We start from the raw sequence: 25,157 nt of genomic DNA on the forward strand, positions 1-25,157 counted from the left end.
AAATGATCTTTTTTGAAATCATTTGAACCAAAAACTGGCTTTCGTAAACGCGCAGCATTATCATGGCTGATCATGATCTCACCATGGATTCTGCATTTGAAAAATTTATGTTAATTACCGACGAGAATTTCAAATCAGAGCTTCTTTTTTGAGATGTGAGAATTACATTAGAATGAGGTCCATTGAAAGTATACTATTATGGCAAATTACTGTGGAAGTCTGTTTTAACTTCTCTTGAGTGGTCTTTGCCATACCTCTTCCACTTGAAGATAAACAGACTACGTTCTGCTGATCTCTCCATTATTTCATTCGATTCATTTTTTGTGGGAGGTTGTATTTGAAAAAGTCGTGTCAGAGCTTGTTAAATGCAATTTTTGTTGAGAAAGAGACCCATAGAGCAAATTGATGTTTTCTAAACATTCTTCTGGAATCATTGCTTCAAGATGCAAGATGTTTCACTTTGACTGTCCAATCTGCTTCCCTCCTCTGCAGTTGTTGTTGTATCGCCTTTTGTTGTTGTTGACGCTTTTCATATTGTTACAGGTGCTTGATGAATCAGTTTTCAACTTTGTTCTTGTTTGATTTATCAGTTAGACAGTTTTGGTTTTCATTATGTTTTGGTAACTGTTGAATGAACAAAGTGTTATCAAAAGCAACTTCATAGGAAAAGCGTAAGAGTATTCAGGGTGTTTGCTGTATTGCAGCAGCTGATCTATACGTTTTTCCTGTCATCCTAGTATGATGTTGAGGGTTGCATTGTTCTGTGGCACAAGAAAATCGCGTTTAAACGAAAGCAGCAGAAACAAGTGTTTTACTTTTTTTGACACAAAACTCTTTTGTTCTAAAATTTGAGTGAAAAAGCTATCAGACCTGTTGTTTTCAATGATGTGAAAATTATTGTGGTCTGATTTTTATCTTTCAACCTCTGTTTGTTGGATCAGTTAAATTTTTCAGATAGTCAGTGAACGTCAATTCTAATTATTTTTTACGGAGAAAAAGTCAAACTATATTGATTATCGAATTTTCTACTGACGGTTACTATTTGACATCTAAACTTTTTCTGCAACAAACAACCTAAATCCGAAGTTTAAAGTGCCCTCTGAAGTAGAAAGCGTTTAACTGTAATTGCTATGTTCTTTCTTGCGTTATTTTTTTTTATTTCAATTAAACTTCCAATTTTTTGTTCTCATTTTCAACAGCTTGTAAGCTAACCTCAATATCGACTGGACTCATCAACTTCTCCGTTGCTTCGAAAAAAATTTCTGGTATTGGTGTTGTTTTTGGCGGATGTCTTTAGGGCTTATAAATTGCGTTTTCATGAGAGTTTCAAGATTTTTCGATACTGTTCAACAGTTTTAGTTTTTTTTTTCATACTAATCCTTTTTCAAAAAGACCATTCGTAATCAAAAAAGACCAATTCAAAACTATTTTTGTCAATCAAATTTCTTTCCATTTCTAAAAGTTTTTTTGTCAATCAAAATTATTTAAAAATTTTTAAGTTCTAAAAGTTTCAATGGCTTCAACACATGTGGTTTCGTTAAATTTTCTGTCAATTTGAGTTCTGACCTTATTTGTTGTTTTTTGTCGTTTTATTTTTTATTCTCTTTGGTAAAACTACAACTGTATTCCTAATTGTCTGAATTTTAACCTGTTTTTTGTTTCGACCCAAATTAGTGAGTGAAGGATTTATATACTCAAACAGTTTCGTTCACTCACTTTTGGCCGATCGATATAATCATTGTAGAAGGTTGTCAGCGTCATCATTAGAAAACTCATCAAGCGTAGATCATGGAGCTAAAAATATGTTTTTATTATTTTTTTCAGGGAGTTATTGAGAATTCTTTTTGTTAGTAGGAGATGTTATTTGTTGTTTTTATTCACATTTTACTTGATTTTGGCCTATATTTCATCGATTTTATTATGATACGAGCAGTGGGATTGGCTTCTTCTTTAAAAACAGGGGAGAGTTGCTAAAATGTTTTTGAGTTTTTCAGCTAGAATTTATGATGAAATTTTTAAAACTCAGAATTTTTTGGTGAAAAACGGGACATATTATGTTTTTAGCGCTGTTTCTTTAATTAAACTGGAAGTAGACACCTTATCATTGGCAATCATAATCTTTTTATAATCATTACGAGAGTTACTTTTACTCTCAATGTTTTTCAGAGTCCCCTGAAGTTATAATTTGGCTTATTTTTGCAAGTGTAAACTCAATGTTTGTTCAAATTTCATTAGTTAGTTTTGCTATGCTGAAAAATTATGTCTAGAAATTGAACTTTTTTGCAATCATTTAAACCAAAAGCTTTTTATCGTAAACGGGCAGCATTATCATGGCTGATCATAATCTCACCATGGATTCTTAATCTAAAAAATTTTTAGATTTTAATGAGGCGCGCTCTTTTTTTCGCCATAATTCTGCGTTTAAAAAATTTATGCTAATCACTGACTGCTGACGAGAATTTCCAATCAGAGCTCCTTTTTGGAGATATGAGATTTACATCAGAATGAGGTCAAATTAACATATACTATTATGGAAATATACTGTTGGAGTCTGTATTAACTTCGCTTGAGTGTTCTTTGCCATACCTCTTCCACTTCAAGATAACCAGAATAAGTTATGCTGATCTCTTCATTATTTCATTCGATTCATTTTTTATGGGAGGTTTAATTTGAAAAAATCGTGTCAGAGCTTATTAAATGCAATTTTTGTTGAGAAAGAGACCCATAGAGCAAATTGATGTTTTCTAAACTTTCTTCTGGAATCATTGCTTCAAGATGCAAGATGTTTCACTTTGACTGTCCAATCTGCTTCCCTCCATTGCAGTTGTTGTTGTATCGCCTTTTCATGTTGTTGACGCTTGTCATATTGTTACAGGTGCTTGATGAATCAGTTTTTAACTTTGTTCTTGTTTGATTTATCAGTTAGTCAGTTTTGGTTTTCATTATGTTTTGGTAACTGTTGAATGAACAAATTGTTATCAAAAGCAACTTCATAGGACAAGCATAAGAATATTCAGTGTATTTGCTGTATTGCAGCAGCTGATCTATACGCTTTTTCTTGTCATGCTGTTATGACGTTGAGGGTTGCATTGTTCTCTGGCACAACACTATCGCGTTTATACGAAAGCAGCAGAAATAAGTGTTTTTCTTTTTTCGACACAAAAATCCTTTGTTCTAAGTTTTGAGTAAAAAAGCTATCAGACTTGTTGTTGTCATTGATGTGAAAAGTGTTGTTATCTTATTTTCATCTTTCAACCTAAACTTTGTTGGATCTATTAAATTTTGCAGATAGTCAGTGAACGTCAATTCAATTCTTTTTTTTACGGAAAAAAATCAAAGTATCTTGATTATCGACTTTTCTACTGACGATTACTATTTGACATCTAATTTTTTCTGCAACGAATAACTTAAATCCGAATTTTAAAGTGCCCTCTGAAGTAGAAAGCGCTTAACTGTAATTGCTGTGTTCTTTCTTGCTTTACTTTTTTTCATATGAAAATCGGAAACTTTGATTAAAGACTGCGATAAAAACAAATTCCAATGTTCTTCTTTTTTTCAATGTGTGTGTATGTGTGTGAACATTATATAATCCATAGCTGAAAACAATGTACACGCTTCTTGAATAGTAAAAACTATTATTTAACACTGATCACATTTAGAAAAATTGAAATACTCTTTACACTCTTTAGCGGATCGAACAACTGCAAGGTTTTTTTTATCAGTAGCGGGGACAAAATTATCTTTCGTTAGAAATTAGGTATAAAAGTGTGATATTATTAAATAAAATATAAAGTTTATAGTTGTTTTATAGGTGTACAAATATATAAGTGTTATTTCGGATGAAGACTCTTGGATTTTTTTTGTAAACTTTGTTATTGGTTAGAAATTCAAAATGACATAAAGACTAGTTGGTTGCTGAGAGAAAATCTTCTGTAGACATCAATTTTTGTTACACATTGTTTTGTATTTATTTTTTTTCCTTTCCTGCTTTTTTTCAAATTTCTATGTTCTTTGTCCTGGTTTTTCGTTGTTCTGCTAAGTGACGGCTCCTTTCTTAAGGGTTCCAAAGTATAGCGAACTTTTTGAGGTAGTGGAATATTGGAAATGGTATTGAGGAAAAGTACTCCTTGATATTGTTTATTCTTTTTCAGTGCTTCAATTTCAGAAATTTGCTTGCTTTCAATATGTTTGTCGTTGAAAGAACACCACTGTTTACTACTTATTCACAAAAAATTTCTAGATTACAACGAATTGCTAGGTTGCAAAAGTGTGTAAAACATAAAACCCGCAAACCTTACAAATTTAATTGAATCAGAAGTCATCAATCAATCAAAACTAAATAAGGAAGGTCAAGCTAAATCGAGGGATTTTCATCGTTTGAACAGGATTTTTGTCGTTTCTTTCTTTTTTATCGTATTTCTTGAGCAATATTTTGTCAATTTTGCTAAAGTTTGTTACTATTGATAAAAACAATCCTATTGGTTTTAGTTTTAGGGTTAGAGGAGGCTTTCAGCTTGTTTATATACTAGCTTATTGGTTGAAATTTTAGCTAAATTTTCCGAATTTCAGTTTTTTGTAATCTGAAGTGTCTCTAAACACGCTTTTTATACCCATTTGTTTAAGTAAACTGGAAGTAGAGAGCAAACACCAGCTGTCACAAAATTAGAGAAATCCTTAAAAAGAGTAGTAGTACCTTCACTTACAACCTACACCTATAGGATACAAAATACATCATTTATTTGTGGTATTTTGAAATATTTCTTTTGCTATTTGATTTACGTTCTAAATATATGGAATAATGAATTGTTTTCGTTAAAAGCGAAGCAACTCAGGGCTACGTTTGGAAACATTTTGGATTCCTACAATTGATAATTATACGGATTTTATTGCGTTTATTTTACTTTGATTACTGAAAAAAATGATTTCAAATCAATAACCAACTAATGGCAAATCCAACTTACAACAAAATCAGGCCAAAAATAAACATTTTTTCTTCAATAAGGAGAGCTCATGTTTTTGCCTTGACTATGTGTTTTCGAAAAATTTAATTAACGTTTTTTTGTTTTACCTTGAATTGTCATTTTAATGGCCGCATCATTACTTCGCTTTATTGATTAAGAAACCAGTTCGGTTTCGGAGGAGCTATAGACGAACCTTTACATTATATTCAGTTTTTATCTAATGCCTCCTATAAACTTGAGTTCTTTTTGTTTTTTTAAATCATTTAAATTTTGAAGTTCCAATTTTTTATATTAATGCTTCCCATATGTAGCTTAGTCTCAATACACACAGGGCATATACTAATCCGAGTGAAATTACACTTATTCTTCTTATTGGTTTTGTTTTTAATCATTGGTTTTTGCTTTCTTTCTACGTAAATTCCGGACGATTTTCGTTGTTTTTTTCACATTTTCTTGATTTCTGATCGAGTTTTTTAATTTTAATGTAATTACTTTTATTTGAGGATTCTATTTGTTCACTTTTCAAAACACCTTAAAAAGGACAGTTTCTTTTAGCAGCAAGAGAAACCCAAATTTTTTTAAAAAGATTTCAGTTAATATCTTGGTTTTAATGGCTGCGACACCATTCTGTAGCGATATTTAAAAGACATTTTTTTTATTTTGCTTGCAATTGTCGTTTTTTGTTGTCATATGACATACTCTTGACAATCAAAAGTCTTAATTGCTTCTATGAATGTTTATTTGAAATTACTTTCTAAAATTAGTCTAAAAACAACTGGTTTAATGTCTCTCAATTAATTTTAAAAAATTTTTGAACTTCCCGTTTTTCGGTCTCATTCTCAACAGCGTGTAAGCTAACCTCTTTATTGACTGTTCTGATCAACTTTCTGTTGCTTCAGACAAAAGTTCTGGTATTGGTATGTTTTCTGGCGGGTGTCTTTAGGGCTTAAAAATTGTGTGTTCATGAGAGTTTCAAGAGTTTTTGATACTGTTCAATAAAATTTGTTTTTTTTGTTGTTTACTTTACAGAACGACCATTCGTAATCAAAGAAAAACAATTCAAAAATTTTTTTGCCAATCAAGTTTTTTTTATCTCAAACATCTTTTGTCAGTCAAAAGTATATAAATATTTTTAAATTCTAAAAATTTTAATGGCTTCGACACATTTGGTTTCAAAAAATTTCTGTCAATTTTGAGTTCTGATCTTATCTGTTGTCTTTTGTCGTTTCATTTTTCATTCTCTTTGATAAAACTACAACTGGTTTCCTAAGTGCCTGATTTTTAATCTGTTTTTTGTTCCGATCCAAATTAGTGAGGGAAGGATTTATATACTCAAACAGTTTTGTTCAGTCAATTTTGGCCGATCCATATAATCATTGTAGAGAGTTGTGAGTGTCATCATTAGAAAACCCATTTAGCGCAGAACATGGAGTTAAAAATATTTTTTTATTTCGTTTTTTCAGGGAGTTTTTGAAAATTTAGTTTTGTTTGTAGGCGAGCTTATTTGTTGTTTTTTTATTCACATTTTATTTAATTTTGATCAAATTTTCGTCAATTTGACTATGATAGGAGTAGTGGGATTGACTTCCTCTTTAAAAACAGAGGAGGGTTGCCAAAATGTTTTTGAGTTTTTTCTGCTAGATTTTAAGATAAATTTCTCTAAGTTCAGATTTTTTTTTGCGAAAAAAGGGACAAATTGTGTTTTCAGCGCTGTTTTTTTAATTAAGCCGGAAGTAGACGCCTTATTTTTGGCAATCATGCTCTCTTTATAATCATTAACAGAGCTAATTTTACTCCCATCAGCTCTCAGAGTCCCCCGAACTTATAATTTTGCCTATTTTTCCAAATTTAAACGCAAAATTTTCAAAAAATTCATTAGTTAGTTTTGCTACCCTGAAAAAAGTTATGTCCAGCAATTGAACTCTTTTGCAATCAGTTGAACCAAAAACTTGTTTCCGTAAACGCGCAGCATTATCATGGCTGATCAGGATCTCACCATGGATTCTGCATTTAAAAAATTTATGTTAGTTCTTATTCTAAAACTTTTTTAGATTTAAATGAGGCGCGCTTTTTTTTCACAATAATTCCGAATTTAAAAAAATTATGTTAATTACTGACGAGAACTTCAAATAAAAGCTCCTTTTTTGAGATATAAGATTTACATCATAATGAGTTCCAATGAACATGTTTTTTATGGTTTGACAAAATGTTTTCAAAAAAATTTATTGCCTTCTTATGTTTCGCTTCGCTTGTTAGATATTTTGTATTCCAATAACTTAGTCTCTCAAATAAAAAAAAAACCAATTGATTTTTGAGTAGGCATAAGTGAACATAGACAATGCTTTCAATTGTTATCTTATGTCCCTTATGTCTTTGAGTATATTTGTTTGAAGAAAACGTTGGCGCTTCTTTGTACTTTTCAACTGTTTTATATTTTTCTCAAGCTCTGTTGTAGTCGTAAAAACAGGCCCAAAACAAATTTCGTGAGAGTTAAAATTTAATGTTTTTGGCGGTTTTATGTTTAACAAATGGTTTCCAGGTTTTGATGCGAATTTTCGTTTTTTTTCGAAAAAATTGCAAAAACTATGGGTTCAATTTCTTTCCATGTCAAATTACCACCTATATGACAGTTCCAACTGAAGGACGACATCACTGGAAAAATTCAAGGAAGTGAAAAAGGCGTATCTGAAAATGAAATTTATTGTTGTTGAATAGCTAAAGCTTTTGGGCTTAGACACCTCCGTGGCAGTTTTTAGTAGACTTTTTTTAAAAATTTTTTTGCCTATCTCTGTCTTCTTTGTTGTTATAATATATTTAACTAATATTGTTCTGACTCAATTGCTTCTCGAGTAAATGTAATTCAACATAATTAAAGGCTTTTGTTTTTAGCTGTTTTGTTTTTATGACTTTCAAAACGGCTTTTAAAAAGTCTTTCAACTGTTTCATTTTGGCTTTCAAATTTGCACCTTTTAATCTCAATCTCACTAATTAGGGGTCTCGAGCACTTATGTTCCTACAAAAAACTTTTTTCATTTCTCTGTTAGCTATATGTTTTGACTGATGGCTTCGACCAACTGATTTCATTTAAAAATTTTGAGATTTCTATACTGCACAAATCATGGGTTTGTTTTTGTTGTCATTTCTCTGTTGTCATTTTATAATGATAACACATTAATATTTAGGTTCTTGCAGATATTATATTATAAATATTATGACTTGAAAACTGTGGTGTCGTAAAATTATTTGTGAAGTTACGGCTCCTGGATGTTTTTCTTGTTATTTTGTGGTCCTGTGACTTAGTAGCGTTGATAAAAGGCCCAATTGCCTTCACGAGATGTTGAAACCTAATTATTGTCTTTTTAATGAGATCTTTTGTCTGTTATGAATTTTCAAAAACAGCTGTTTTCAAACAAAAATTGGATTTTTGAGCTTCTCAATTTTCAGCTTTTTCTGTCGATTTGTAGCTTAGTCTCTGTAAAGATGGGTCACAACTCAATTCTAATGAGCTCAAATTAAATCTTAATATCGGTTTTAATTTCAATCATTTGATTCTTGGCATTGTTACTACCGTTACTTCGAGATTTCATAAATTGTTTGTGATTTTTATATATTTGTACATTTCATAGAATTTTCGTTTTTTTTTTAAAATACAACATTAATGGTGGGATCGATTAGCTCACAAAACAGAGCAACTGGGCTTCTTCATTGCTCATAGTGACAAATATACTATTAAAACGGCTTTGCTGTAATTTTTGCGCAAAGTTTAATTGAACTGTTTAATTTTTCCTGTTTTTGTCCTTCCTTTTGTGGTCGTATGACGTACACTGGACGATCTCAGTTGCCTACTATGGAGATATAGATGAAGCTCTTAGTGATTTCAGTTAATATCTAATAATTTTAATCACTTTGACATTATTTTTTATCAAAAAAAGAGTTTTTTTAATTTCACACTTTATTGCTCCTTTTTGTTGACCTGTCACCTAGTCGCTTTGAAAACAGGTCCCATATCTTTTCTAATGAATTATATGTTTATGTTTCATCTGATGTGAGTTTGATTTTTTTATTCTTTTTGATTATAGACTTCGAGTTTTTGTCGTAATTAAAATTTGTTATTTGATTTTTTGATTGCCCTTTCTAGTAGTCCTATTAGTTGTTTATTGAAAGATATGTAAATTCTCTATTTTATTATCATTTGGTAGCCAATTAAGTCAAGAATATGAATGAGCGGGGTCGGAACATTACGTGTGTACGCACATTTCCGAGCCTTCCTGTTTTCTTTTAATTCTGAAAACATTTGTCTTATCAAAAACAGTGGATTTTTCAGATTTTTTACTTTTAACTGATTCCTGTCATTTTTGTAGTTTTGTCTCTGTTTTGATAGGTCAAATACTGATAATCTATTGTAAAAATTTTAGTCCTGCTCATAAAACTAGAAACATGTTTACTTTTTTTCTCTAAGTTTGTGTTGAGTTTGGTTCATTCAAGTAATATACCTCAAAAATACTTGTGACGTAATCACAATTCGAACACTTACACCAGTTGAAAGTTGAAAAGTTGTGTAAAATCTTTTCGAACGGCTTGAAGCAAAATTATATTATGCAAATCTTATATGAATACACTGATGAAAAAATGTTCTTTTATTGAATTGTTGATCACATTTTCAGTCACATCAAAACTTCGGTTAATAAATCAAAAAAAGCTACTGAGGGCCATTACAAAACAACTCAAACAAACTTAGCATTGAAAAACAACTATTGTTCCATCATAAAAAGTTCTCTGAATCAAAATTTGCGCATTTTAACGCACGAGCGGCTATTTTAAATTGAATCTAACTTAGCTGTAATTGAACTTTTCAACTCTGCTTAGAAGCCTTATATAAATAAATTGTTTGTGATTTTTATATATTTCATAAATTGTTTGTGATTTTTATATATTTGTACATTTCATAGAATTTTCGTTTTTTTTAAATACAGCATTAATGGTGGGACCGATTAGCTCACAAAACAGAGCAACTGAGCTTCTTCATTGCTCATAGTGACAAATATACTATTAAAACGGCTTTGCTGTAATTTTTGCGCAAAGTTTAGTAGAACTGTTTAATTTTTCCAGTTTTTGTCCTTCCTTTTGTGGTCGTATGACGTACACTGGACGATCTCAGTTGCCTACTACGGAGATATAGATGAAGCTCTTAGTGATTTCAGTTAATATCTAATAATTTTAATCACTTTGACATTATTTATTATCAACAAAAGAGTTTTTTTAATTTCACCCTTTATTGTTCCTTTTTGTTGACCTGTTACCTAGTCGCTTTGAAAACAGGTCCCATATCTTTTCTAATGAATTATATGTTTAGGTTTCATCTGATGTGAGTTTGATTTTTTTAATTCTTTTTGATTATAGACTTCGAGTTTTTGTCGTAATTAAAATTTGTTATTTGATTTTTTGATTGCCTTTTCTAGTAGTCCTATTAATCACAAAATTTATCGGCCCTCCAGCGTGGTATTATTTTATTCCATTAGTGGTTTGTTGAAAGATATGTAAATTTTTGAACATTTTCTATTTTATTATCATTTGGTAGCCAATTAAGTCAAGAATATGAATGAGCGGGGTCGGAACATTATGTGCGTACGCACATTTCCGAGCCTTCCTGTTTTCTTTTAAGTTGAAAGGTTATGGTCTGTCTGTTTGAAATTCTAAAAACATTTGTCTTATCAAAAACAGTGGATTTTTCAGATTTATTGCTTTTATCTGATTTCTGTCATTTTTGTAGTTTTGTCTCTGTTTTGATAGGTCAGATACTGATAATCTATCGTAAAAATTTTAGTCCTGCTCATAAAACTAGAAACATGTTTACTTTTTTCTCTAAGTTTGTGTTGAGTTTGGTTCATTCAAGTAATATACCTCAAAAATACTTGTGACGTAATCACAAATAGAACACTTACACCAGTTGAAAGTTGAAAAGCTGTGTAAAATCTTTTCGAACGGCTTGAAGCAAAATTATATTGTGCAAATCCTATTATAAATTTGATGAAAAAATGTTCTTTTATTGAATTGTTGATCACATGTTTAGTCAGATCAAAACTTCGGTTAATAAATCAAAAAAAGCTACTGAGGGCCAATACAAAACAACTCAAACAAACTTAGCATTGAAAAACAACTATTGTTCCATAATAAAAAGTTCTCTGAATCAAAATTTGCGCATTTTAACGCACGAGCGGCTATTTTGAATTGAATCTAACTTAGCTGTAATTGAACTTTTCAACTCTGCTTAGAAGCCTTATATAGTAATTCGTATTGTCCAAAAACTTTTAACAAATTAGAACGGCCAGCTTAAGTTAAAATTAAACAATTGTTTGCCAGACTTTAAAGACTTCGAAAAATTTATCAAATAGAAAGAGCGTCACACAAAATGACAGCGGGTGCCAAATTTTTGGCCCTTTTTTGTATTGTTTTCTTAACTACTGTGAAGAACTCAAATGGGCAACAAACACAATTTCCGTTCCCACACAGAGAAAATGACGTCAGAGTAGAACCCACAAGGCCAGGGTGCTCACAGGTGAGAGAAACACAGTAAAGAAACTATGACATATCTTGATGAGATCTTGTTGACAAAACTTGTGGCTAGAAAATTAAATTTCGAATTTTGTCCAAACTCGTAGTATATATACAGGATATGCAAAATATATAAAATATACAAGATTCTGAAAAGCAAGCCCAAGTAACAAGTTTCGTTCACTATAGAAACAATTATTAACTCCGACAAAAAAAATACACTGAAAGTTTGAACGGATCAAAACAAATGGAACTCATATGAAACTATCGAAATTGCTGAAATGCAGAAACGAATTCTATAATGGCAATTTAATATTGTGTGTCCCTAAACATAAAAGTGAATACATCCTGCCTTTTGTTACATTTTCGAAATGGCGGAATATAATTCCAAAGCTGTTCTTTTTGAAAAGTTTTTTTTATTTGTTTAGGGACTTTTTAGTAACGCGTCGAAGAGAAAAAAAACATGATTTTTTAGCTTTCAGGTGTTAAGCTTTTGTTTCAATTTTACGTATTTTAATACACGGTGCAATAAGAGAAAAGTTTTCAAAAAGTAGAAACAGGAAAAAAGGAAAACAGGAGACTCTAAATTGGGGTCGCGTTAGATTGAGAGTAGACTTTTACAGTTGTTTACTTTTTTGTACAGTTAGGAACTCTAAAATGAGCGGTGCTATACTGCAGCATTCTGATTTCTTCAGAAACAAAAAAATTAAATTGTATTGGGTAACTCTTTTTAAGAGATCTTTCTTGTACACGTGCGTCAATTTTACTTCTTTTCACTGATTTTTATTATGATTTTTTCTAGCAAAGGTTTTTAGAGCAAAGTGACATGCGCATGTATTATAAGGATTCATAGTTAAATTTTTTTAAAATTATTGAAGGGCAAACAAGGATTGGTATGACATAGAAACTATTTGTTTTCATAAAATGGCTATGGGACTTTTTTTAGATTTTGACTCTTTTATTAGTTTTGTCAATTTTTTCCATAATATCGCTCTTTAATGAGATACAATTGGGGTCTGATATTTTACAGTCTTTTCGAAGATTACTCTTAAAGTTGACACTGCAAGGTTTCCAAAAAATACGGTTTGAATATTGACTTTTTGTCTTTCTTTTTCATGTCTTATCGTTTTTATTCCCAAATGCAAGATCTGGTTTGTCAGCTAACAAAAACTACCTGAATCTAGTTATTAGTTTCAACTGATTAGTTTCTTCAATTTGATATTTTTGTTTGCAAAAAACTAAAACTAAATTTTTTACTTTTTGCACCATATTGTAGTTACTTTTGTTGTCCTGTCACTTAATTGAGGTCTCATGTTTTACAATCTTTTCTAGGGTTACTTTCAAAGTCGACACTACTTGGTTTCAAATAATATGTTTTGGAATATTGACTTTCGTCTCTAGTCACCGTCACTTAGTCATCTTGATGGCAAGCAAATCTCATCGGCTATCCAATAAAGCTTGACAGAAACTATCTATTTATTACTGTTCATGACTAACCTTCTCAAGACTTTGCTTAATCCTCGTTCATTACAGGTGTCGATGGCTTTCAATATACAAATCAAGTGATTATCGAGTTATTTTTGTTCATTTTGAATGTATTGACTCTATCTAAATTTATTTAGATAACTATTAAAAAAAATATCCGTGTCGTTTTCAGTTTTATTGTTGTTGGTCTGTAAATTCCTAATTGAAAGCAAATCCATTCAGAATTATGGTTTTAGTTTCTGTTTTAGTTTTATAAAGTTTTATATACATTTGCTTGTTTTTGCATTTGTTTTGAGACCAATTGTTTCCAAAGAACAATGGTTTTTGGGATTTTGTCCGTGTCGTGCGCGTGCTTGCTTACCTGTCTTGTTTTTATTCTCTTAATGTAAGTAGTCCCAACGTCTCGAAATCTTCTTTAAAGAGACTGGAATTAATCGTTTTAGTAGTTCGTGCTTCAAAAATATTAGATCCAAAATGGCGCAGTTCAAAAATGGAGTTTATCTATATTGAAAAACTTATTGACTTCAAATTTTCTGTTATATCACAGTCCACAGATTTGAGGTGCTAGTACATGAGGTTTTTTCTTTTTTTTACAGTTTTTAATTTCTTTGACCCTATTTTTTTTCAAGAAGCCGCCAGGAAAGAAAATTTCTCAATTTTTCTATTTTCTTTTTTTCCCACTTTTATGGACAAAAGGTAGCGTATAATATTATCTTGAATTTCACAGTGAAATCTTTCTTAAAATTTTTGTAATTTTTTTAAATGAATTTGACGAACCTCATGTTCAAAAAAATGAAAAATAGTTTGACTCATCTTTGTAGTCTATTGATATATGCTCTCTTGGCTATTGGAAGCTCTTTTCAAACCAAACTGGCGGTCAGGTATCGAAATTAATTTTTTATTTGGGTTTATAGTTCATAAATTTCCCCCAAAACTTTTGGATGTTGAGATTTATTAATTGTAGGATAATACTATCAATCAAATTTATCTTCAGTTTTTTCCCACTGGTCTGAACAAAAGAAATGAATTCCGAAAGAAACGAAAACAGAACGGTTGGTAAACAAAACAACAACATTAAGTGTGAAAATTTCCTTGATTGATAAAAAAAAACTAACAATTCGAATTTACTTTACTTTTGTGATTTCCCAAACATTTTGAACAACTTAAGAAGTTGTCTGACCAACTATCAAGCATTACAATTACTTCTTTTTAATTTTTTTGTCAAATTGTCAAATTGCTTGGGGTAAACTTTGTTCTTCAGATTGCTTGGGACGAAAATCTACAAGTGGGTTGAAAAAGGGACATTTTCAACCCACTTGTAGAAAATTTTGTTTCTTTTTCCTCAACTCTATACATAGTAATTCATCTTGATACAATAAGTAACTTTCAGCCTAAAGTTGTCAAATTCGCCTCCAATTTTAAATAACAGAAACAGTAGAGGCTTTTCATATTACAAGTTTTTTGTTATAGAAAGTCAGAAAAAATGTCTACCAAACAGCTAATATTTGCATTGGATTGAAACGAAGAATTAAAATAATATTCTATGGGTTACAGAAAACCAGAACGGAATCAATTGAAACTATCATGCGCATATATCTATTTTGGCCAATGAAAAAAAAAATCAATCGTGTTTACTGTCCAAAATAATTGCAGCATATCTAACTTTGAACAGTAAACAAAAATTTCAAAATATCAGACGCTACAGAACGTAGCTTTTCCTCAACTTTAAGATTGTATGCGTAGTCTTGTTTACAAAGCAGTATCAGTTTAAAATGAAAACTATCTAGAGTGCCCTGGAAAATTTGATCGTCAACAATAGCCATGCGTGAAAAATTTTGGATCTTTTCCGTTTGTGCCCCACCCCCAGCTTATGGGCGCATATTATTTGCACCCCCAGACGCACGTGCCATATGTTTACAGAATGATTTACTATGTAACGGCACGTGCTCTGCAATTGGGGGGCGCATAACGTACTTGGGGGGCACAAGCGATTAAGATCCAAAATTTTGATTAGACTTTGTTGGACAACAGTAACCGTTGCTGATTGTGCAACTCTTTTATGATACCTATTGTCACCTATTTATTTCCATGGTGATAATTTTCCGCACTCCGTTAACAAAGTTTCAATTAGACGGAATCAAATCAAAATAATGACCAATTAACGTAAAACTGGAAAAACACCGTTTCCGGGTTAAGAAAGCAAATTGTGAAATTGCCCCCGCTTTTTATAATTACTCTTAAAAAATTTAAAAAATTGGTCTTTTGTAAGAAAGAGGAGCAAGAAGTCAAGTAAAAAAACAATATCGCAAATCGGGTTAATTGAAAAACTCTGCAACAATTATTGTATGGGAAAATTTGTCAAATTGACTGAAAATGGATTTAAATTTCGTTTCTGCTAATAACAATTAAAATATAGTCTTTCCTGCTGAAATCTGATGTCGAGAAACTGAGGTGGTGTTTGTACTGTTTCCTTGAAAAAGCAACAAAAGCCAATAACTTCCGTTTGCAACACTACAGAATGACTTTTGGAGGAAATTTTTTTTCAAATGTTGAAATATAGCCTGAAGAGCTCCGGAATTGACTCGAAGAGGTCGTTTTGGTTGAGAAAATCACTTGTTCAGTGAACTAGTACCAACTGTTCTACTCATGGAAATTTTATGTTAGTCATGAAAATGAAGTCAAGTTGTTAAATAAAAGTTGCCCTAAAAACCAAATTAATTTAAAAAAGTTAAAAATTCATTCACTTTTTAATATAAAATAAGTACACTTATCAAACAAATATTTCTTCTAAGTAAGTGAAAACATTAAACTGCTCAAATAACTATAGGCAAGCCATGACAGGCGCAAAACTTCACAATTTTCCAGTACAAATTGAGAAAGTACAATAAATTATTAAAAAAACTGTACATCAACAAAACCTAGGACTAGCAGCATAGGCAATCAAACTTCGTAATTGAAAAAGATTAGTTAGAATAAAAAAACTTGAACAAAAAAGTATTTCGCTAACAGAAAATTTCTCCACACCTTTTTTCTCTGAAAACATCGGTATGAACAAAAAACCTGTCTTTTTTAAGATCTACTCTTTAATTTTGTCCAACACTCAGAAAGTTTTAAACTCCAACTTTAAACTATAAATCGATTAGTTTTATAGAAAAAATCGAATGAAAATTTTTTTGAAATGGTGAGAAAAATGATGAGAGGAAATTAATGGTTCCCGTTTTCTGATTTTCAAAACAATTTTAGGCCAATCTTAGAGCTTTTAACACTTTCGAACAGCAAAAAAAAACATGAAGTAGTGCAACTCAGTGTCTCTCAACCAAATCATCGTTTTAGCACCATTTTCGAAAAGCTGCTCAATCTTATTTTACAACTGCATAGTCTTATTTAAAACTCTAGAAATGAATCCTTTTACTTAACTACCCCTTTATCCCGAACCCTAAATTTTTTATTATTTGTGTGAGATCGGCGGCAATTTCAACACAGTCTTCATGCATAATAATAACATGTTACTGCATAATATCATTGCACGGCTGTCAACAAAGATCAACTCGGGAAAAGGCTACTTCTACGCTAAAAAGAAGACGATAAATTTAAAACAGAGGGGCTAAAAATGTCTGAATTACCTTTGTTTTCTAAATATTCAGTTAATGGTTTTAGCTATAACAATTTGTTGCTTTTTGACATCCTTTGCAAATTTTTTGTACTTGATTGGGTCTGATCAGAGGTCGATTCGGTATCATCCGGGATGTCTGGAGGTCGCATTAACTTGTCTTTTTATGGCCTACCAGCAATCTGAGTTAAGTGATCAAAAATAAATAAAATATCTACAAAACAATCTTACGTAAAAACGATTTGTTCATCCGATTGTATAATTATGCTTAATGTGGCAGAACGAATGCATTCAAAAATGCACGATGTTATTATAAACAATAGAGAACAATTTGGTGAAAATCATTTAATTGAGAAGATATATAACTATTGCCATTATTGTGAAGTCATCAAAAAATGGTAGATTTTGACGGGATTTTTGTTTTGAAAATTTCTTTTAGTCAGTTCGGTTTCCTAATTTGATTGCTTTAGTTGCAGTTTCGTGACAATTGTTTTTGAAAAACAGTGAATTTTTTTAGTTTTGTCTAGTTTTTTTTAAATTGATTAAGTTGCTTTTCTTGAATGTTCCAATGCAATTATGAACAATGTTTATTCCCGGACCCTAAAATTCATTGTAAAGTAGTCCTTATTCATGATGTTCAAATAGAAAAAGGCTGTATCAGTACTGTTTCATAGCACTCTATGAGTTTCTTCGATGACTTTGCACAAAAGTTCAGACAAAATTTTGCCCACTAATTTAGCCTGGACAGTGAATTTCTGATTCCTTTTTCCACTGAACTGACACAAAATTTCATATGAATAACCAATTTAAAAACGTTTCACATTAAGAGAAGAAGATAAAAGAAAACTGAACAATCGGTTAAATTATTTTTGAACAACTATTTCAAATTATAAAGTACGAGATCTGGAATGCAGAGTTATATCATAATAGGTCAGCATTTTTTGTTCAGGATTTGATAAAATTGAATTTTCATTCTGCGAGACCTGACGCAAAAATATTGACTGGACTGTATTGTTGAATTCTCGATCTTTGACTGTACAAGGTTTTCCATTATCCAAACAGATCGTATTATAACAAAATTTTGTAAAATATAAGCAGCCGAACTCAGAAATCCGATTGCAATTTTGTCATTGTGTATAGCTTTAACGATAAAAAATCATGTCTGCTTCTTTTTTTAATGATTACACGGACTTGGGTCTCAGGGCATTTCAACGCTGAATCAGAACATTTCAAGAGCAAAAACTTATTTCAGTTCTGAAACATTGCATGTCCAGAAAATTTTAAGTTTCTTTAGGTGCAGTTTTTCTTCATTATGATTATATTGAAGTCATGGAGTTCGTACAGGCTAAATTTATCCTGTATAAAATAAAAATTACTCATACCCCAAAATTAAGTTTGAGCAGAATAATGTCATACTTTTGTAGCCTATAACTGTTAATTACTATAGATCTGTACACACTATTTATACATAAGCTAGTTCGTAGGCAATTACCACAAAGCCCGGTTACGACTTGCTACGCAAATTAAAAGATACAAAAACCCAGCAGAAGTCCGAATCGCATATAAAGCACACATTGTTGGCGGGATATTATTATTTCATTGTTATTTCAAATAAAAGCTGAACATATTATTTTTCATGAAAAAATTTTTACTCAAAAATTAAGACTGGCCAGTGTAAATTGTGACATGAACAGAACACTGGCCAGATTAAAAAAAAAGTAACACTTTATTTATCCAAAGAAAAATGTCAAGAGGTAACATTATCAATGGTAGTGTAGGGTAATATAATAATAGCTTTATAGATAAAAATGCAGGTTGGTCAACAACAGAAAGTATTAATTAATCATGTAATGCTCTAGAGAAAGTATTAATTAATCTTGAAATGCACTAAATCTTGTAATCCTGTAAAAACAGAATGTCTCTACCCTGATTAAGCGCTGATTTGCTCTGCCACCAAGCTCCGGGTACTGAACATATTTTCAACACAAGATCAGTCATTTGGGAAACCTGCAATCATCTTGTTTGGGAAACCTGCAAACATTTTTAAGATGGCCATCCAACCTCACCTGGTTTTATATGACCTTAAATGATTACCGGGATTTTCGCATAACAGGCAATTCGGGAGAACAATATTATAAACAACCACTTTTTATTTTTGTGCTTTTTATAGGTTTCACTCCTGGACGGAAAAACATTCAAAATTGGCAATCAAAAAATTGAACAGCTGTTCGTTTGCATTGATGGATACATCAGTAGCAAGCCAGAACAGGAATTGTGGCTTCCAAACCAACTTGGCAATTTGAATTCAGTCGTATTTGCCCCCGCTTTCATCAAAAATTACATAGTCAAACCTGAAAAATCATTTGTTGATGGCTATGTTAATGGTGACTGGGCTACCTACGATGCAGGAATCAAAAATTTGCCCAAAGAAAAGCTTCCCAATGTCACGTACAGATTCATGGATTTCAAAGATTCCCAAATTATGTTTTACTTGACAGACGAAGGGTTTGATTGGGGGTTGATTGTAACCTGGGAATCCGTCGGACGTCCCGAAAGTGGAGAGTTGAACAGTTTCCAGACAGTCCTGGCCTGCAGAGGAGCCAACCCAGATGCAAAAGAGGCAAAAGAATGCGTGTATGTGACCGTGTACAAAGAGCTCGATCACGTGAGACTAAATTGGGCAGAGGAAATGGACTCCTATCTCATGATTGGAATCTTTGGACCTGTGGGATGTAAGTTTTATATGGGTTTGGAGATCTTTTTTCACGTTTGTGACCCCCCCCCCCACCCCCACCCCCCTCCCCCGGCACTTTATGCACCCCCGAGTTACAGAGCACGTGCCAATACATAATAAATCATTATGCAAAAATTATGCAAAAAAATCATTATGCACGTGCGTCTGGCGGGGTGCAAATAATATGCTTAGGGGGGGGGGGGGGCAGAAACAGAAAATATTAGGGTTTCAGTACTAATTTCCTGGTCGAGATTTTGGTTGTTGTCCACCGTTAACAATCGGCAGTAGGAAAAAAATTGAAGTAAAAAAACTGATTTAGGGGTGAAGAATAGCAGTGCAAACTTAAAATTAAAGGTGGAAATAAACGACAAAATAATAGCTAAATTAAAGTGAGAGATTTTAATAATATTTTATTTCAAATTTTAATCTCCAAAAGTTCTTTTTGTTTTTTTGTTCTTAAAATTTGTTTCATTAATCTTCCTAAGCTGACGTGGCACACCCAATGAACAGAAAAAAAACAAGATATTTTGGATCTATTTTGTTCTCCCCCCCCCCTCCCGACCCCCTGTGTTTTTATGCCCCCAATTAAACTATGTATTGTTATATAGAACGTTACCATGTAAAACTAGCACGTGTGAATTGGGGCGTAAAGGTTATATACCCAATAAACGGGGGAGGGCAGAATAAATCTGAGATTTTATCTGTAATAACCCAACTTGCGGTATAAATGTTTTGATCCTAACTTTGCTTCTTTGGTTCGGGTCCATAGTGTATACGGGTTCTGCGGCAACGACTACTATTTTTTATGGCTCCAATTTACAAATCATGCTGTTATATAGCACGTTTTTGGGCAAAAAAATTAGCGCGTGCGCTTAAGAGTGTAAAAGTGTTATGCTACTTAATTGTAATTTAGGGTAGCAAAGCGGAATAGATCCTTGACTTATACCTAAATTATTGAAAATTTTGACAAATACTTGTAAATATGGAAAACATTGTAAGAATAGCGACCCGTGTTAGTTGGCAAGTCATGAAAACCAAAGTACGAATCTGAGCTGGTACAGTTTAGGGGTCTTTCCCATTATAGCCCCCCATGAAATTATAGTCCCCCATTATGGTATAATTACTATGATGGGGGGGCTATAGGTTATCTGACCACTAAGCTGGGGGGAGGGGAGGGGAGGGGGCTATAATGGGAAAGACTTCAAAATAGATGCCAATTAATACGTTAACATTCTAAAATGACGAACGTCTGCAGTGCCAAAAGTTAAAATGTCAGAAGTTCTTACTTAGCAAGAAGTTGACTTCAGTCGAATTTTTTCATTTTAAAAAGTGTTTGTGTTTTAAGCATGGTTACGTCACTCTTCTGAAGTCACTTCGAAATTCTGATTGAATATCTTGAGCTGCTTCGCGGTTCTCGATAAACGCCAGAAGTTCTCAGTGATTTCAAATGGAATCACGTAACCATTACTACCAGATAAATTGACCTGATTTTTTAGTGATAAATGGAACATAATTGTTTGTGGTGCAAATTTTGGATCTGCTAAAAAACATTCCACTACTATAAAAAAGTTCAAGCATCTTGTTATATGTCTTTCGGAATTCTACCATGGAGAGACTTCAAGTTTAATTAGTTAATTACCTTATCTGAACAATTTGATGGCAGACTATGTAATTCTGTAAGAACCATATATCTTTTTATAACTATTTACTGTCCATTGTCTATACAGTATACAATTGTCTATACTCATTGCGATGGTATCCTGTATTTGAGATCGGAAATAAAGTGTATTTTTAACAATTTCATTTTATTATCTTGGATAGTCTTTATTTTTTCTGTTTTAGTTGAAAAATTCGTGATTGCTGACTTCTCGGCCGTGTACCTGTCAGCATCAAAATGGCTAGCTGGTTCAAGTGAGGGTTTCCCCAGGGGAACTTATATCTACAAATTTTCTCAAAATTATGTTCCCGGACACTCAGTGGCAAAAGAATCCAGCAATGAGAACGAAGCTGTCGACCGCAACGAACTAATCAGAGTTGCCAGAGATAATGGCGGTTATACATCCTATGGAAGTAGCTACCAAGGAAGCCATTGGTACCCACCCTATGGAAATAGCTATCAAGGAAGCCATTGGTACCCAACCTATGGAAATAGCTATCAAGGAAGCCATTGGTACCCACCCTATGGAAATAGCTATCAAGGAAGCCATTGGTACCCAACCTATGGAAATAGCTATCAAGGAAGCCATTGGTACCCAACCTATGGAAATAGCTATCAAGGAAGCCATTGGTACCCAACCTATGGAAATAGCTATCAAGGAAGCCATTGGTACCCACCCTATGGAAATAGCTATCAATGAAGCCATTGGTACCCACCCTATGGAAGTAGCTACCAGGGAAGCGATTGGTACCCACCCTATGGAAATAGCTATCAAGGAAGCCATTGGTACCCACCCTACGGAAATAGCTATCAAGGAAGCCATTGGTACCCACCCTATGGAAATAGCTATCAAGGAAGCCATTGGTACCCACCCTATGGAAGTAGCTACCAGGGAAGCGATTGGTACCCACCCTATGGAAATAGCTATCAAGGAAGCCATTGGTACCCACCCTACGGAAATAGCTATCAAGGAAGCCATTGGTACCCACCCTATGGAAGTAGCTACCAGGGAAGCGATTGGTACCCACCCTATGGAAATAGCTATCAAGGAAGCCATTGGTACCCACCCTATGGAAATAGCTATCAAGGAAGCCATTGGTACCCACCCTACGGAAATAGCTATCAAGGAAGCCATTGGTACCCACCCTATGGAAGTAGCTACCAGGGAAGTGATTGGTACCCACCCTATGGAAATAGCTATCAAGGAAGCCATTGGTACCCACCCTATGGAAGTAGCTACCAGGGAAGTGACTGGTACCCACCCTATGGAAGTAGCTACCAAGGAAGCGATTGGTACCCACCCTATGGAAATAGCTATCAAGGAAGCCATTGGTACCCACCCTATGGAAGTAGCTACCAGGGAAGTGACTGGTACCCACCCTATGGAAGTAGCTACCAAGGAAGCGATTGGTACCCAACCTATGGAAGTAGCTACCACGGAAGCGTTTGGTACCCACCCTATGGAAGTAGCTACCAAGAAAGCATCCAATACCCACCTCTTGGGAGTAGCTACTACGGAGGCGACGGGAATCCACCATTTGGAAGTAGCTACTACGGAAGCGACGGGAATCCACCATTTGGAAGTAGCTACTACGGAAGCGACTGGAATCCACCATTTGGAAGTAGCTACTACGGAAGCGACGGGAATCCACCATTTGGAAGTAGCTACTACGGAAGCGACGGGAATCCACCATTTGGAAGTAGCTACTACGGAAGCGACGGGAATCCACCATTTGGAAGTAGCTACTACGGAAGCGACGGGAATCCACCATTTGGAAGTAGCTACTACGGAAGCGACGGGAATCCACCTTTTGGAAGTAGCTACTACGGAAGCGACGGGAATCCACCTTTTGGAAGTAGCTATAGTGGATTGGAAATCGGCTCAGGATGTGGGCACTTGGGTTACTCGGAATGTAGCAGCGGAGTCTCCGGAAGTGGAAGCGGAGGATTGGTGGACGACAGCAGTGGATACTTATCTGGCAGCGGTGAAAGTGAGGATCCTGTCGATGAAAACATAATCGGAACCGCTATTGAACTGATAAACACGAACACTGGAGAAACAAATACAAACACTGCTCCTATAGATGATACCTATAGTTCTGCAAGTGCAGCTGGTGCTGGAGTCCAAACAGATCCGGATCCAGTCCCGGAAGAAGTAGCCATTGCCGTTGGAGGAAGTAACATCGAAGACATACAAGTCAATGCGAAAGAAGATGAACAAACCATTTCAAGCAACGAGCTCTCAGTTGGCTGCACTCTTCCAGAAGAAGGTTCTGGTTCCAGCAGTCGAATGAGACGATCTACTGGAACGTTGTCCAACTTAATCTTCTATCGTCAATTCAATTCCTCGGATGCATCGACGCTTAATGACATCGTTGGTGATGGGGTGTTTGACGCATTCTGGGGTTTTGTGGCAACCTTTTACAAAGTGGGTTCTGCTGTAAATGCCACCAACACTTTTCAAATCGTCCTTGCTTGTGATGACAACTACGACAATACTGGAAGCCCTCGCTGTGTTTTGTCTTTCGTTTTTGTGCAAATGGACAATATCCAGACAAGTGATGGCCAGTTTATGATAATCGGAGCATTTGATAATTCAACAGGTGAATTTGTGCATTTTGAAAACAATAAACGCATTAACATAATTCTGGGTTTAAAGTTAATCAAACCGTTTGCAAGCACCTGCAGTTGAAAAAAAAGGGGATCCTTTCTGTTTGTGCCCCCCCCCCCCCCACCGAGTACGTTATGCGCCCCCCCCCCCCCCCAGTTGCAGAACACGTGTCATTACATAGTAAATCATTATGTAAAATATGGCACGTGCGTCTGGGGGTGCGAATAGTATGCACCCACTAAGCTGGGGGGGGGGGGGCACAAACGGAAAAGATCCAAAAAATGATTACTGTAACACTCAACAAATTTTGATTTTTTTCACAATAATGAGTGAGAGCTTCCTTTTCTTCAAGAGGAAGTTTGCAAATTTATCTAATTATTTTTTGGGGAAATTCTTTTTGCTTCCCACTTGGCTTGGTTCCTCCGAATATTTCTTCGGATGATATATAATTGATCAGATTTTTGCAATACAAGAATTTTACCCATATTAGTAAACTTATGAGAAAACATCTGCATACCACAATTGGAAAAAGTTACTACTCCTGAATCTATTCTGCTCTTTTTACTGACGTCTGTCCGTTCTCAACTTTATTTGGATGGCATAAAAAAGTATTAGAGGCCAAAAAAAGTACGGATCTATTCTGTTTTGCCAACCCCACACCCCCCCCCCCCCCCTCAGCTTAGTGAGCATAAATTCTTTATGAAACCTCAGGCGCACGTGCTATTTACTTACATAATAACGTGCTATATAACAACATTTAATTTGTAATTGAGGGGTCATAAAAAAAACGGGGGGGGGGGGGGGAAACAGAATAGATCCAAAAGTACATTCGTTGAAAAACGTAAGTTCGAATCGCAATTTTCATAGTTAAATGCCTGTCTCTGAGAAGCACTTTCTCTACCGTTCCACTTTCGAACTGTTGAGAAATTTTTATGATTCGAAATAATTTTTATTGATTTTTAGCTGCGCTAATTTCTAGATTTAGGATAAGGAAAATTTGGATAGAAGTTTTTTCAGTTTTCTAAACAAGATAGTATGCTGAGCTGGAAATTGTTCAACTTGATCATGAAACGCCTTTGTTTACAATGCAAATATTTTGCTACAAATGGTGTTTACGTGATCAATTTCACGGGGGACTGAATTTGCTGCTTCGTATAAAAACTTGTCAAGATTTCCTTCTCTAATGGAAATACTGATGGCAGCTTTTCTTACCATTTGGAGATCAAGCGCTACATTTTTAGTCACCATTTTTTAAAAAATCAAGGCAAAATAAAAATTGTGTTTGTACTAAAAGTAATCTTCGGAAAAATGCAGTTAACCGTTTAAGAAAAGGTTACTTGGGCGCTTGTACTTTTATCACTGACAAAGCATTTTTTTGTGAAGTTTCAGCTGTCGGTTTTGAAATAATTTATTTAGCTTTTCTGCAATTTTGTTTGACTTATTAATCTTTTTTGTCAGAATTTACTATAAAATTTTTAGCCCCCGTTTTTTATTGGCACCTTTTACAATAGTGGTTTGAAGAAATTTTCACTTTATGGTTTACTGAA

At 33.7% G+C, this 25,157-nt stretch overlaps 2 protein-coding genes across 2 annotated transcripts in view; both read left to right on the forward strand.

Annotated features, from left to right (window-relative positions):
- LOC142343262 (uncharacterized) overlaps positions 1–25,157 on the forward strand; it is a 225,840-nt gene that overhangs the window by 168,942 nt on the left and 31,741 nt on the right. The window lies entirely within an intron of this gene.
- LOC142342467 (uncharacterized) lies at positions 11,227–21,783 on the forward strand. Its single transcript, XM_075393806.1, has 3 exons — positions 11,227–11,517; positions 18,779–19,340; positions 21,185–21,783. Exons 1-3 carry the CDS (start codon positions 11,371–11,373, stop codon positions 21,697–21,699), a joined length of 1,224 nt encoding a protein of 407 aa, XP_075249921.1. The 5' UTR covers positions 11,227–11,370; the 3' UTR covers positions 21,700–21,783.

This window comes from Convolutriloba macropyga, chromosome 7 (assembly GCF_964194025.1).
Source record: "Convolutriloba macropyga chromosome 7, txConMacr16.3, whole genome shotgun sequence".
Taxonomy (NCBI): Eukaryota; Metazoa; Xenacoelomorpha; order Acoela; family Convolutidae; genus Convolutriloba; species Convolutriloba macropyga.

Bases quoted from the DNA above. Each gene is read 5' to 3' on its own strand.
- LOC142342467 (XM_075393806.1), top strand. From the start codon at position 11,371: ATGACAGCGGGTGCCAAATTTTTGGCCCTTTTTTGTATTGTTTTCTTA. The intron at 11,518-18,778 runs GTGAGAGAAACA...TGCTTTTTATAG, and splicing joins CAAGGCCAGGGTGCTCACAG to GTTTCACTCCTGGACGGAAA. The intron at 19,341-21,184 runs GTAAGTTTTATA...TTTCTGTTTTAG, and splicing joins AATCTTTGGACCTGTGGGAT to TTGAAAAATTCGTGATTGCT.